Raw genomic sequence first — 12,429 nt, forward strand, 5'->3', positions numbered from 1 at the left:
CTTTACAGTATTTCTGAAAAATGCCCAAGAAAACATGATCTTATCTTTTTGCCATGCCACCGGACAGCACCATTTTACAGGAATATTTATACCCACATTTTTGTTGAAAATGCTCTCAGAATGCACCAAATTCAAAGTAATTTTTCAAAATTTTCTGGGGGAGGCCCCCCAGACCCCCGCCGCTGGGTGTCGCCTTTGGCAAAAACGCCGTCGGGCTTCGTCCGTCAAAAACCCCCCTTTCACAATTCCTGGCTACGCTACTAGCACTGATTGCAATCAAAGAGCATTGTTTTGTTGTAAGTGTTGCCTGCGTTAGGGTTTTGCTCTCTTTGACTTAGAGTGTGATTCTTCTCGACTCGTATTTGAAAGGCTAATAAACAAATATCTCTCTGCCAGTGTCAAGGACTTCAAAATATCTAAATTGTCAGTTTTTGTCTTCAATGGCTGTAAAGTTTTCTCAAATTAAAGCAAAATTATTTTTCTGGCAATACTAGTGCTGTAGATATAGCCACGTCCAATTTAAAAACCTAGTGTTATGTCGCAAAATCCAACTAAAAAAATTGTAGCCCAATTTCATTCTACTTCGATAAGCCTAGGCAGACTGGCTATGTTTTGTAATGACAATGACAAAAACCACACATCAAGAGCCTACAATGTGTCAAAAACAGCAAGGGTGATATGGCACAGATATTACAATAACATGAAGGATACAGTACAATCGGCCTGAACCCAAGCATAATAAGAACATCTATAAGTATATGAGTGATGAGTGTGCACTTAAGATTTCTTGTAAGGAAGTGGCTATTTTTCCACACCTAATGCCATGGTTACAATCAGGTGTTGCCAGAGTTAGAATTAAAGTTAGGAAGGGTTAATGTAAGGGTTAGAGTTAGGAATAAGATTAGAGTTTTGATCTTTGCCAAAGACTAAAAAAAATTTCCAAAATACAAGTTTTTGTTTTCAACAGTTTTAAACTTTTCTCAAATTAGGGCAGAATTCCGTATCTGGAAATATATGAGGCTATTATTACACTATATAGGCCTATAGTAGTGTAAATAAAAGATTTTCTCATAAAGATTTCTTGTTGTGCTCATTAGATGACCACTCATGCTTTTCATCTATTGTTTGTTTTTACCTTAACCTTTGTTTTTTGAAGCTTGTGTACAAGTCTCCACTCTGGTCATAAATGCTATGACTTGATATATATATGTCAATGATTGCAAATGACCAAGACATATAGGGTGAAATGAATGAACAGTAGCCTATGCAACTTAGGTAAAGTAGTTTCACCCTATCTTTTTGGTCTATTTTAATGTGTGATGTTGTAGTATTTTTGACCAGGGCGGAGACTTGTACACTAGCTTCGTTTTTCATTATTTACTTGTAATAGCATTAAGAGCAGACCCCAGAACAGACCCCACATCGAGTCACTCCGTGCCAAGGTTACCTCGCAAAATAACCTTTTGAGGAGGAACAGGATGGGGAGCCCGAGCATCAACCTTGCGTACAAGTGCACTAGCCTTGGTCTACAGCTCAGCCGAATATGCTTCAGCTGTGTGGAACCGCAGCAGACACACAAAAAAGATGGATGTATGCATTAACGACACCTTGCGCATCATCACTGGCTGTCTCCGCCCCACACCTACTGCTTATCTGCCAATTTTGGCTGGCATTGCTCTTGCTCATGTACCGTACGTAGGGAAGAAGCCTCTCACAAACTGGCTTTGCATGCAAGACTCGATCCTCAACACCTTCTCCACAGTCACTTCCAAAGAAATGGACTAGTCAGACCTCAACGCCTACCATCAAGGCGCCCATTCCATCGATATGCTACACAGCTTGTGGATAAGAACTTCAGCTGCATGGAGACATGGGCCCAGGAATGGAACGAGCTCCCACATATCCCTCCCCAGTTTTCAGTTATACCAGCACTCTCCATCCCTCCTGGAGCAGACCTCTCAAGAAAGGCATGGATTACATTGAACAGGATCAGATGTGACGTTGGCTGCACTAGAGCTAATCTGTTTAGGTGGGGGTTGCATAATACGCCGATTTGTGTCTGCGGAGCGGTAGAACAAACAATGCAACACATACTCCACAAATGTTCCATCTTACGGCCCCCAAGTGGAATCATTGGTATTCGACAACTGGACCCAACTACCGTATCTTGGCTGCAAGAGGAGGCATTGCCAATCTAAGCTACTACAAGTCAAACGAGAGAAGGAGAAGAAGCATTAAGAAGATTTGTTAACCTTGTTCTTATCCCTAAGTTTGTATATATAGTAGGCCTAGATAGCCTATTTGAAACTATGCAACCTTCCAGAAGAAGGTGTAAGTACCGGTACTGGTTGGGGATTTTAAAATAGTATCAACAAGAAAAAAGGTTATGAACCATTGCATTGTTACCTAGCAATCACTTAATTTACAGGAGTTAGTGGACTAAACATTTCTATCAGTTTTGGATTTTCGCTGAGGAACAGAACTATAGATTTTTAAGATTTTCAACATTTTTGGCTGCATGTCATAATGCAAGGATAGAGGTATAATTCATCAATTATATATGATTTAATTGCAGCATAGGCAAGTGGATAGTCAACAATGTTTATGACTTAAACTATAAGATTTAGGCATAATCTGCTATGTTATCTGCCGTTGTGATAAATTTAAATAACTTTGTTCCGTTAAATACAAGAAATGCTTACAAGACATGGAAGAAATCAAAAAGTACTTTCAATTTAAACTTAACATGCAAGATCACAACACAAGCTAGCAGTTCTACGAGGCGTCTTTACGTTTTTAATCGTAACATTTCAGCATCACACTGCAAGAAGCATGTCTGTAGAACTGTGTTTTCCAATAGATTTGGCATGACATCAGTCAGATGTTTCTATCTGTTGGGCAGAACAAAATATGCTCAGTGCATGCAGTCAGCCATTTTGTTGCAAAAGCGGGATATTAGTGGAAAACTAAGATGGAAAAAATCCATGAAACGTGTTTTGTATAACCTTCAAAACAATTTGTTGCTCTCTATTAAACCATCCTTTGCTGGAAATTTGTACAAAACTAGACTAAAGTTTGCAGATCAAGCAAAGATTACTGGTTATAATATTCCGAACTTTTTTATCAACAAATTTACAACAAAGCAAACCTCAGTTCCATTTTCAACCAAAAATTCCCAGGCAGAAGACTATGATTTAGTAAATGATTCACATTCTTTAAAAAACGATTTAGAAACAGAAAATGTGAAAAACAATGAAATATCCTCACTACCAAACGATAAAGCAACAAGAGATTTTGAAAAATCTCAAAAGGAAGAAAACACTGTTGAAAAAAATGAATGTGTTCTAGAGATGGAAGATGTGAATTTACAGAACGGACCATTTAGCCAATCAAAGACACTGACACTGCAAAAAAGATCGCAATATGAACATCTTGCTACCTCTTTATCCAGCAAGCAAGAATCTGAAAAGATTTCAGATGACACAACCTTGTTGGATTCTGTAAAATCGTATGTAGAAGTTCCAGTCAACAGTTTCATAAGTTTTTTGTCACGTGCCGCTCAGTTTGAAATTTTATCTTCACAAAAGAGTTCAGAAGAAAAAGTTGATAAAAAAGTTACAGCATCTGCTGATAATGATAAAGAAGATGCAGTGTCTGCAGCACCTCCTCCGCCTACCCTGCTTGAGTATTTGTACCAGTATATACCATACGGGTTTGCACCAAGTGCAGACCAGAAAAAAGAAGAAAAGGAACAAATGGAAACAGCAAAACTAAAGGTATGTTTCTCTTATGATAACCCAGGAAAGTAGCGAATGCATGGCCGGGTTCTGAGACCTCTGTCTTGACTAGATACCCATATGCATGCCTAAATGAGAGCAACTGACTCATTAGCTATATAAGTTTTCGCTATTTCTAAACAACTCTGCCACATACAACTCATTGTATATATGTAGAGCAGTGTTGTAGTCCTATATTGACTATTATTGAAGTGACGAAACCATTTGCAAACCTTATAATAGCTGTGTTTTTTCAAGGCTGAAAAGGAGCTCCTTCTACAGAAAGTTAACATCAACAATCGGACTCGCTACCTTATTCGTGCTATTCAAGATTCCAACAGTTTATTTGCCACTTGTCAGCTTGTTGAAGAACTAAAGGATCATTTGCTCAGATTTCCTGACACTAGAATCACTGCTGTGAAAGTAAGTACAACTTGTTACCGTAGTTTAATCTATACATTTCATGACCTAAAAGTGTGCCGGTACTTAAATTCATAGCTTCAATGTTACATAAAATTGATTTACTGTATCGACTAATTTGCGAAAAATAGATTAATAAACATCTTAGATTTAACACTTGAAAAAGTCATGGCACAGTGGTTTAGATTCACATGTTTTCTTACAATACATAAAGCTTTTAGTTTTGCGTACTTACCAAAATTTCTTTTGTTCACAGGAAAATGCGATTAAAGAAATCATGCACCTTTATCGGACGACGTTTGACAATGAGCTAGTGACTTCCTTGCGCATGACACTTGCAATGTTGGGACAAGTTGATCCTCCAAAACAGCGAGGAATCAGGGTCCTGTGCATTGATGGAGGTGGAAGCAGGTCCGACTGTAGCTTTCAACATCATTTTCTACAAAACAATTCAAAACAACGTTGAGTTTGGTTTTTGGTTGATCTTCTGGTATTATTCCCATTTCAAGTGGGATCCCTGTGTCCTCCACATTACTCTGTTAACTGCATCTTCTGGGTCTGCTACTATTCGGTGAGTCCGATTCGGTGAGTTCCTAACCTCTAACCCTAAAACGGCAATGATAATTAGGCTACGGTACTCGATAATTTAAAAAAAAAATTGAAAAAAGTCCCCCGTTAAGGGATCGGACTCACCGAATCGAACTCACCGAATCGGACTCACTGAATCGGACTCATCGAATCGGACTCACCGAAACGGGCCATTCCGGCATCTTCTTTCTTTCATCGAGTAATAATTTTTAGGGGCGTGGCTTCCGTTGAGATTCTCCGCCGGGTGGTGCAGTTGACCGGTCGCCCTATCAACCAGCTGTTCGATTACGTATGCGGCGTCAGCACAGGAGCAATTCTTGCCTTTTTACTGGGAATTTTGAAGCTGCCCATAGAGGAAGTTGGTCCGATGTACAGGTAACCACTGTAATACGTCTTGTTTAGTCTACTTAATGATATATTCTCTCTTTGTCCAATTGATTCGGATATCTTGATTCTTTCTATTGAGTGGTTGGTTTTTTGGGTAATCAAATGTAAAAAAAATGAACTGTTTTTGTTTTATGTTCAAACGTTCACGAAACGTTGTTTCACCGCAAAACAAAAGTTTTAAATTTTTTAGAAAAGTTTTTTAACAACGATGAATTTATATCGAAAAGAAAAAATGAAGAAAAGGCAGGAAGCTGCAATTTGCATTAAACAGAATCATAATTTCAAACAGTTGGTCTCTGTCTGCAGTCAACTACTTGTGTTGGCATTTTTTAATCAAACATTTGTAGGCAAGCGCCCCTTTTTTACAAATTTACAGTATGTTACCTTGATGTTTCAAAAACAAACCTACTTGAGTACATGTCATCTTTCCAGAGAGCTGAGCACTGAAATCTTCAGTCGAAATCGACTCGTCGGTACCGGAAACCTGGTCCTGTCTCACGCTTACTACGACACTGAAACATATCAAAAGGTTTTGAGAAACATCTTGGGTAAGCAAACCCCCCTGCTTTCTAATATATATATAATTACAGTGGTTTCTAGTCAGCAGAAAATATCTATTCTGTAGCCCATGGCAGCAACTTGTTGATATAGCCGTCGATGAAATCAAACACGAATTGCTATCGCTAGTTTTTAACAGCAAGCGACGGCTGCCAAGTTTTGAACTTGCTGAATGATCACCTGCTGAACTAGTAGTAGTTTCGTTTGGCGTTTTCACACTTGAAGCTCCTGCTTGCTGAACTGAACGTGCCAGCTGAACTTGAAGCTCGTGCCGGCTGTAAACGTAATAGACTTACAAAATGTACGGTTATATTCAAGAATACGAAGATGTGGTCAACAATAAGTTAATTTCTAGTTGCAGAAAATATAATTTTGCGAAAGCCTTTTCAAACAGCTAGTAGGCCTATCATTAATCTATGCGTCGCAGGCGACAAATTGCTGATAGAAACCGCCGCATACGAGGATGTGCCCAAGTGCAGCGCTGTTTCCACACTGGTCAACAGACTTCCCTTGAAGCCATTTCTATGGAGAAACTACAGGTAAATTTTGCTGTCTAATTTATTATTTTCAACTCTTCCATCGTTTTGACTTGCATCGAATTGTTATCGTATTGCAAATAAGCGGTGATCTAAAAATAACAGAACAAAAAGAATCTGCCGATTTCAGCTTTTTCACACAGTTGCATCTGATGTCATCTTGTTCTACATTGATGCAAGTGCTGGTAGTGCAGCACTGACGATCGCCAGAATATTCTTGGTCTGGCCGCTCACTGACCGCGCTTCAAGTGAAACCGGGTTCGAATCCGGGTTATAGCATTACCTCCTTAAGTTTTTGATTACACTAACTAAACAATTACAAAATGTGGTTTCATGATTAATATACTGCTTTACATGTTGTCAGCAGAATTATTACCAATTTGTATGCTCTTCATGGTACTCTTTTAATTGCCACTTGTCCACAGCATCGTACCCGGAACTCGTCACACCCATTGGAGCGGAACTTGCAGAGCAACAATGTGGGAAGCCGTCAGAGCCTCCTCTGCCGCTCCTGGATACTTTGAAGAGTTCAAAAAAGGATATAACATACACCAGGTAACATCAGCTATATTTTTAAACACGATATACGAGCCAGAAAATCAGTCCGTTTTGACATTGATACAACGTCTGCAGATGCAGAATGCTAAGAGATTATTTTATTCCTGGAATAACGCGTGTCTCTCAGCAGGGTGGCCTTAATTTCAAGATGTTTTGCTCTTTTCAGGACGGGGGTGTGCTCACTAATAACCCAACCGGTGTTGCTTTGAACGAGTGCAGACTCCTTTGGCCGAACGCCCCCATCCAGTGCGTGGTATCGGTGGGGACTGGGAGATACGAGCCAGCTGTCGGCCCGATTGGTGAAGAATTTTCCAGCATAAAAGAGAAGTTTTTCAAGTTTGTGGACAGCGCCACGAGTGTCACAGGTATTGTAACATAAAGTTTATGTATTTCAACGTTTGATGAAGCCCGACAAAATTGCACACACCTGTTAACGTCAATGAATGTTCTATATTTCTCTTACATTAGTAGGCTAGTCAACTGAGATACATTTAGGTTAGACATCAGAAAAAATTACCAGTTATTAATTTGACTTTCAAAGCTGTGTCTAATTAAAATCATTGTAGTACTCATATGCATCTATTTAGAGATTTTTTATTTAGAAACAGTTTATATAAAAAAATATGCATACTAAAATTACGCTCAGACTAATTTTTTCTTACGATTTATTAATTGGATGACGTAATTTCATAACTAATCTTTAACCTTTCTACTTGGTTACGTTGCAGAAGTTCACACGGTCATGCATGACTTGCTCCCATCCGGAACCTACTTCCGGTTTAATCCATTTATTGAAGGTGAGTTCCTAAGCTTTAATTTTTGTCAGATAACATTAGGATAACTTGAGCTAAGTCGGATTAAACTGGTTTCCAAACGAAATTCCGTACCCCCAGTGGGTTGGGGTAGCTTTTTGTGTTTACAAGTTTTGCATCCTATGATTGCGATAAACTGAAGCGAGAGAATCACTCAATGACCATATTTTTCATGTCACTGACCAGCTCGAAATATGAAAACTTCATTTACTGAATGGTATGAGCCTTGAGCAGTCTCACTTCATGGACGTTTCACGAAATATTCCCAATAATTATTTTAACATTCTAGTGAAAAAGATTTATATCGAAAAAATGTAAACTGGGCCAAATCGGGCTCTCCACTTTTAGCTAAATATTCAAATAGACCCAATGCACCAAAAATCTCGAAATTCAGGGAGAAGCGCGTAAGAATACAATATGTTAGAATACAATATGTTACTTCATATTACACTACATGATTTCTTGTAATCAGCTTTTTTTACACTGAAACTCTCGCTGTTGCAGAACCGATTTTTTTGGATGAATGTCGTTCAGAGAAAATGGAACTCCTCGTCGACAACACGATCAACTACATCAACAATAACGAATATAAATTCAACTGTTGTGCCGAGGTGTTGATCGGACAGAAAATACAGAAAAACTTGAAGAAAAATTCGTCTTGGGTTTAACTTGGACAGTGGACACCCTTTTTTCTTGTTTTAGTGAATTATTGAAAGTGGTGTCTACTAACGTAATTAAAGTATATTTTTTTGATGTTTTATTTTGCTTTCTTCCACTGCTGTTTTTCTAGCTTTTCACATTGAACCCACATTATTTGGGTCATTAGTATATTTTTTTCATTACCTTCTCTTCCTTTCTTGCAAAAGCCACTGACCCAGCAAGCAAACCTTGCCCTTTGATCACGTGTCAATGTCATCGACGTTGAAGTAATGTTAAAAATGGTAAATTTTGCTTGCTGTGACAATACATGTGATGGAGTGAATAGTTGAGCTAGTGCTGTTTCACGCTTTTTAAGCTCCTTACGTTTTTGTTATTTACAGGTTACATACGTTTTGAATTACGTTAAAAAGCATATATACAAATTTACATTATCTCAAAATTCTTAAAAACTAACATTGGGCAATGCTCTAAAAGTAATGAATTCTTTTAAGCTCTGCCGTCAGGTAATTGATGTAGTCGGGAACTGATAAATACCAAGTACATTTGACCCTCAGGTTGAACTGTCAATCAAAATTGGTCTTTGTTTGATTGACTTCAGAAGTAGATGTTCCAACTGTTCTGTCACTTTATTATTTCACATGAACTAACAAACCTTTTCATTGTTAAGGTGTAACAATGAACATTTAAGTTTTGAGGTGTTGGATGCTACTGTAAGGTAGAAATGTTGCTTTCATTAATTACAAGGATTTCTATCCTGTTTTTTTTTTCGAATACCGATCGGCAATATTGTGAACTTAGAGTTTAGGACCTATGTTTGATGACAATTATAGGAACATTATTACCACCATCGCTTCGAACTTGAAGTTGACTGCAATGAAAAATTAATTTCTAAGCTATTTTGTTTGCAAAACAAATGCGACACTAGATACATTTCGAACATACATTCAACAACATAACACCAGGTTAAACATATTTGCTTCGAGTCTGTACCTTTGACTGGTGGGTCGCCGAGATATTATAAGCTGAACGCTTTTAAAACAGGAAAAAAGGTCAGAAACAAATCAAGTGGCAATTCCCTGGTTTTTATCTATGATTTCCGCTATTTAATTCAAGTAATTTTTGTTATTATTTAAATGTTTTCTTGTCATCTTATGTCTTTCTTGTGCGTATCTAAAATCATCATTTTAAGAATTGTTCCTGCGATGTGTTTGGATGCTATTTGACTTAGTTTTGATCAAATTCTGCTGCCGGGTTTTGAAAGTTATTAAGTGTAAGCTACTGGTTGAGTAAAAGAAATTGCAGTCAAGTTGAAACGTAGGAATTTCAATGAGGAGCAATGCTATTTTACATCGAGGTTGTTTTTAATTACAACGTGCATATGAATAGGTGGTGGTGTTGCGTATTGGAACGTGTTTATTAGTTTCTGATAGCTTCAGTGCGTGTTGTTATAACATATACAGTGAACAGTGAACACGTAGCTCGGCTAGAGTTGTTGAATTTTATACACTGGAGTAGACTACTTGCACAATTCCGTTTGATGCAGCAAATACTTACCGGTAGCCTAATTACAAATACAATGTACTGTATGCATGTCTCATATGCCGTTGTATTGTCTTATACATGACGTTGTATAGCGCTTGTTACCAAAGTATAAAAATTTAAACAATGTAAGCTATACGTTTTTATTAGATTTTTATTTTTCTATCTCGTATTTTAATGAGAATGGAATTTTAGTTTTCTTCTGATGCTTATTATTTTGCAATTACAGCATTGGCCAGTATATTACTGGAATTTGACATCTTTTCAGACCTTCATTATTAGGCGCTGGTTATGAGATTGTATTGTGGTCAGAAAAATTTTAGTGACTTATTTGACTGATTCGAGCAACATTCAGTTGTTTTGGTGTAAAATTAGCAAGTGAGTCTCACCATGCTAATTTCAGAGGTATTAAAGTAACCTATTTCTCAACACGGCTGCGCTGAAGCTATTTGCCTCACAAAATAAACAAAACAATCAGAGACAAATATTTAATGCTTCTAAGATACTGAAACAACTAAAAAAGTAGCAAAACAGAAATTAATTATACTCGTACAAGCAGCAGGCAGAAGAAATGAAGACCCGATTGGAAACGATAAACATGAATCATGTCGTGTAGAAGTTTGTCTAGTGTTTATAATTAATGAGAGGTTGGATAGCTTGCAACCCGACAGCACGTATTTAGGATTCTTTGAAACGATTTTGTTTGGGAACGAAAAGAAATACTGTAATAAAGTGGACCGAATCGAAACATTTTACGCCTACAACTAAAATAATTTGAACCAAAATTCCCAGTAGCGTCTCATGTTGCATCTACGCAACGTAAATTTACGTGAAATAGGATAAATATTTGTAAAAAAAATAATACAGAAAAGTATTTTCTTTTGGGTTTTTATACTTCAATGTTTTTGCAACAAGTTATAGGCTACTGTTAATGAATATTCCTCGTTGGTTGGACTTATTTTACTTCAAATTTTTTTTAGACCACTTTCAAGCATCAAAATTAACTTGTAGCCTTAAACAAAGGTCAAATCTACTTTAGATTGAACTATTGTTTTATCGGGTGTAGAGATTCTTTTACGTTTTAATTTGAGTTGCAACGAAATAAAATGACTTTTATTATTACAAAACAGAACAAAACTAAATCAAACCAAGAAATAATAATAACAATAATCATGTTTTCTGTGTTTTGATGTAGCCTGTAGTTTTTTATTTATCGTCAGATATCAGTTGCTCTCGGCGCTTGATAAAGCAAACAGTGTCAGCGAATTTACTTGCGTGAGCGGGTAAACCTCATTTGCTGACCTGGCAGTAGCTGAAATGTAGGGGAGATCAGTGGGACAAAAATAGCTTATTTATAATAACTCAAATGATTTAGGAACAATGTGTACCAAACCATATTTTTTATAAAGTTTTACCTTTTGTTCACATCTTCCCAACAATTTAACAAAAAGTTTTGATGTTTATTTTCAAGTTTTAAATGCCACACTAAAGTGTCCCATTGGTGCCTAACTTAAGGGAACAGTGGAACACTTTAGAGATGCATTTAATGCAATAAGAAACTAGTTGCAAATAAACAAAAGGTTTCACATTACTTTCATGCATGCATTTGTGTATTACAATGTATTGTTTCGACACTTTACTTACACCAAAGAAACGTTGAAATAAACAGTTTTAAAGCAATGACCCAACAAAACTTTCAAAACAAACACTACTTTAAACAAAACAAAATACACAATGGAATTGTTTAAATATCCGATGACTTTTATGAAAAAAGATTTGGCAAACACCATTATCTTGTGTTATATATGTGGTATATGCATAGCCTACGTTTATACTGTCTCACAGGTCCTTGAACAAAATGTCCCACTGGTGCCTGAACTTCATTTTGAAATATTTTTGCCTCTTAGTCCAAAACTTGAATAAAATTAACTTTGCAGTTTTTGCTTAATGGAACCGGAAGTACAAGTTATAAGGGTTAACTCAACTTAAAAGCTACTTCGTACTAAGTCCTTACCTTGTTAAATTAAAAACGTAAAAGAAATTCGACCACTCCTGTTTACATCAACAAGTGAAAAACTTCTTTTTGACGTCATGCTTAAACAAAAAATAATTGCCATCAAACTACGTCAAACGACATTGACCAGTATCTTGCTTCCACATGCAAAATTTTAGTCATTTACGTTCACCACGGTTCAAGAAAACGGCTGTGTCCCACTGGTAAAGCGTCCCACTGATCACCGATCTCCCGTACTTGTTAAGTTGTCGCATGCCGAGCGGTCCGACGACCAAAGAGACGGTACCACAAACAATTATCGTGTGACCCGATGGGAGATCAAACCTATAGCCTACTTAGTTAGCTTCATTAGCTCAGTGGTTAAGCGCCCGACTCAAGATCACGCGGCGCTGGATCGGCTCTCGGGGTGTGCGTTTGCGCGACGCATTTCAGGACTGCTCTCCATTTAGCGCCACCAAGTGAATAAAACAATTTCCCGGCAATAACATTTTAACAATCGAAAAAGCTTCACTATGCCATGCCAATCTCGATAATCTGTCCTGCGTTAAAAGCCTCTACAAGTATGGGAAATTACCAGGAAT

The 12,429-nt window shown here is 37.4% G+C and overlaps 1 protein-coding gene across 1 annotated transcript; it reads left to right on the forward strand.

The window, feature by feature from the left end:
• The first annotated feature begins 2,591 nt into the window (after window positions 1–2,591).
• On the forward strand, window positions 2,592–10,282 carry LOC145775902 (calcium-independent phospholipase A2-gamma-like). The gene is made up of 10 exons (XM_082587300.1): window positions 2,592–3,776; window positions 4,035–4,199; window positions 4,453–4,607; window positions 4,998–5,159; window positions 5,604–5,719; window positions 6,157–6,268; window positions 6,691–6,820; window positions 6,990–7,188; window positions 7,552–7,620; window positions 8,140–10,282. The coding sequence occupies exons 1-10, from the start codon at window positions 2,640–2,642 to the stop codon at window positions 8,301–8,303; spliced, it is 2,409 nt and encodes an 802-aa protein (XP_082443426.1). The 5' UTR covers window positions 2,592–2,639; the 3' UTR covers window positions 8,304–10,282.
• The last annotated feature ends 2,147 nt before the right edge of the window (window positions 10,283–12,429 follow it).

Source organism: Aplidium turbinatum, chromosome 8 (genome assembly GCF_918807975.1).
Source record: "Aplidium turbinatum chromosome 8, kaAplTurb1.1, whole genome shotgun sequence".
Lineage (NCBI taxonomy): Eukaryota > Metazoa > Chordata > Ascidiacea > Aplousobranchia > Polyclinidae > Aplidium > Aplidium turbinatum.

What these genes read in the sequence shown, in the direction of transcription:
- LOC145775902 (XM_082587300.1), top strand. Translation starts at nt 2,640, where the DNA reads ATGTTATCTGCCGTTGTGATAAATTTAAATAACTTTGTTCCGTTAAAT. An exon ending in ATTGATGGAGGTGGAAGCAG is followed by an intron (nt 4,608 to 4,997) that starts GTCCGACTGTAG and finishes AATAATTTTTAG; the next exon opens with GGGCGTGGCTTCCGTTGAGA. An exon ending in AAGGATATAACATACACCAG is followed by an intron (nt 6,821 to 6,989) that starts GTAACATCAGCT and finishes TGCTCTTTTCAG; the next exon opens with GACGGGGGTGTGCTCACTAA.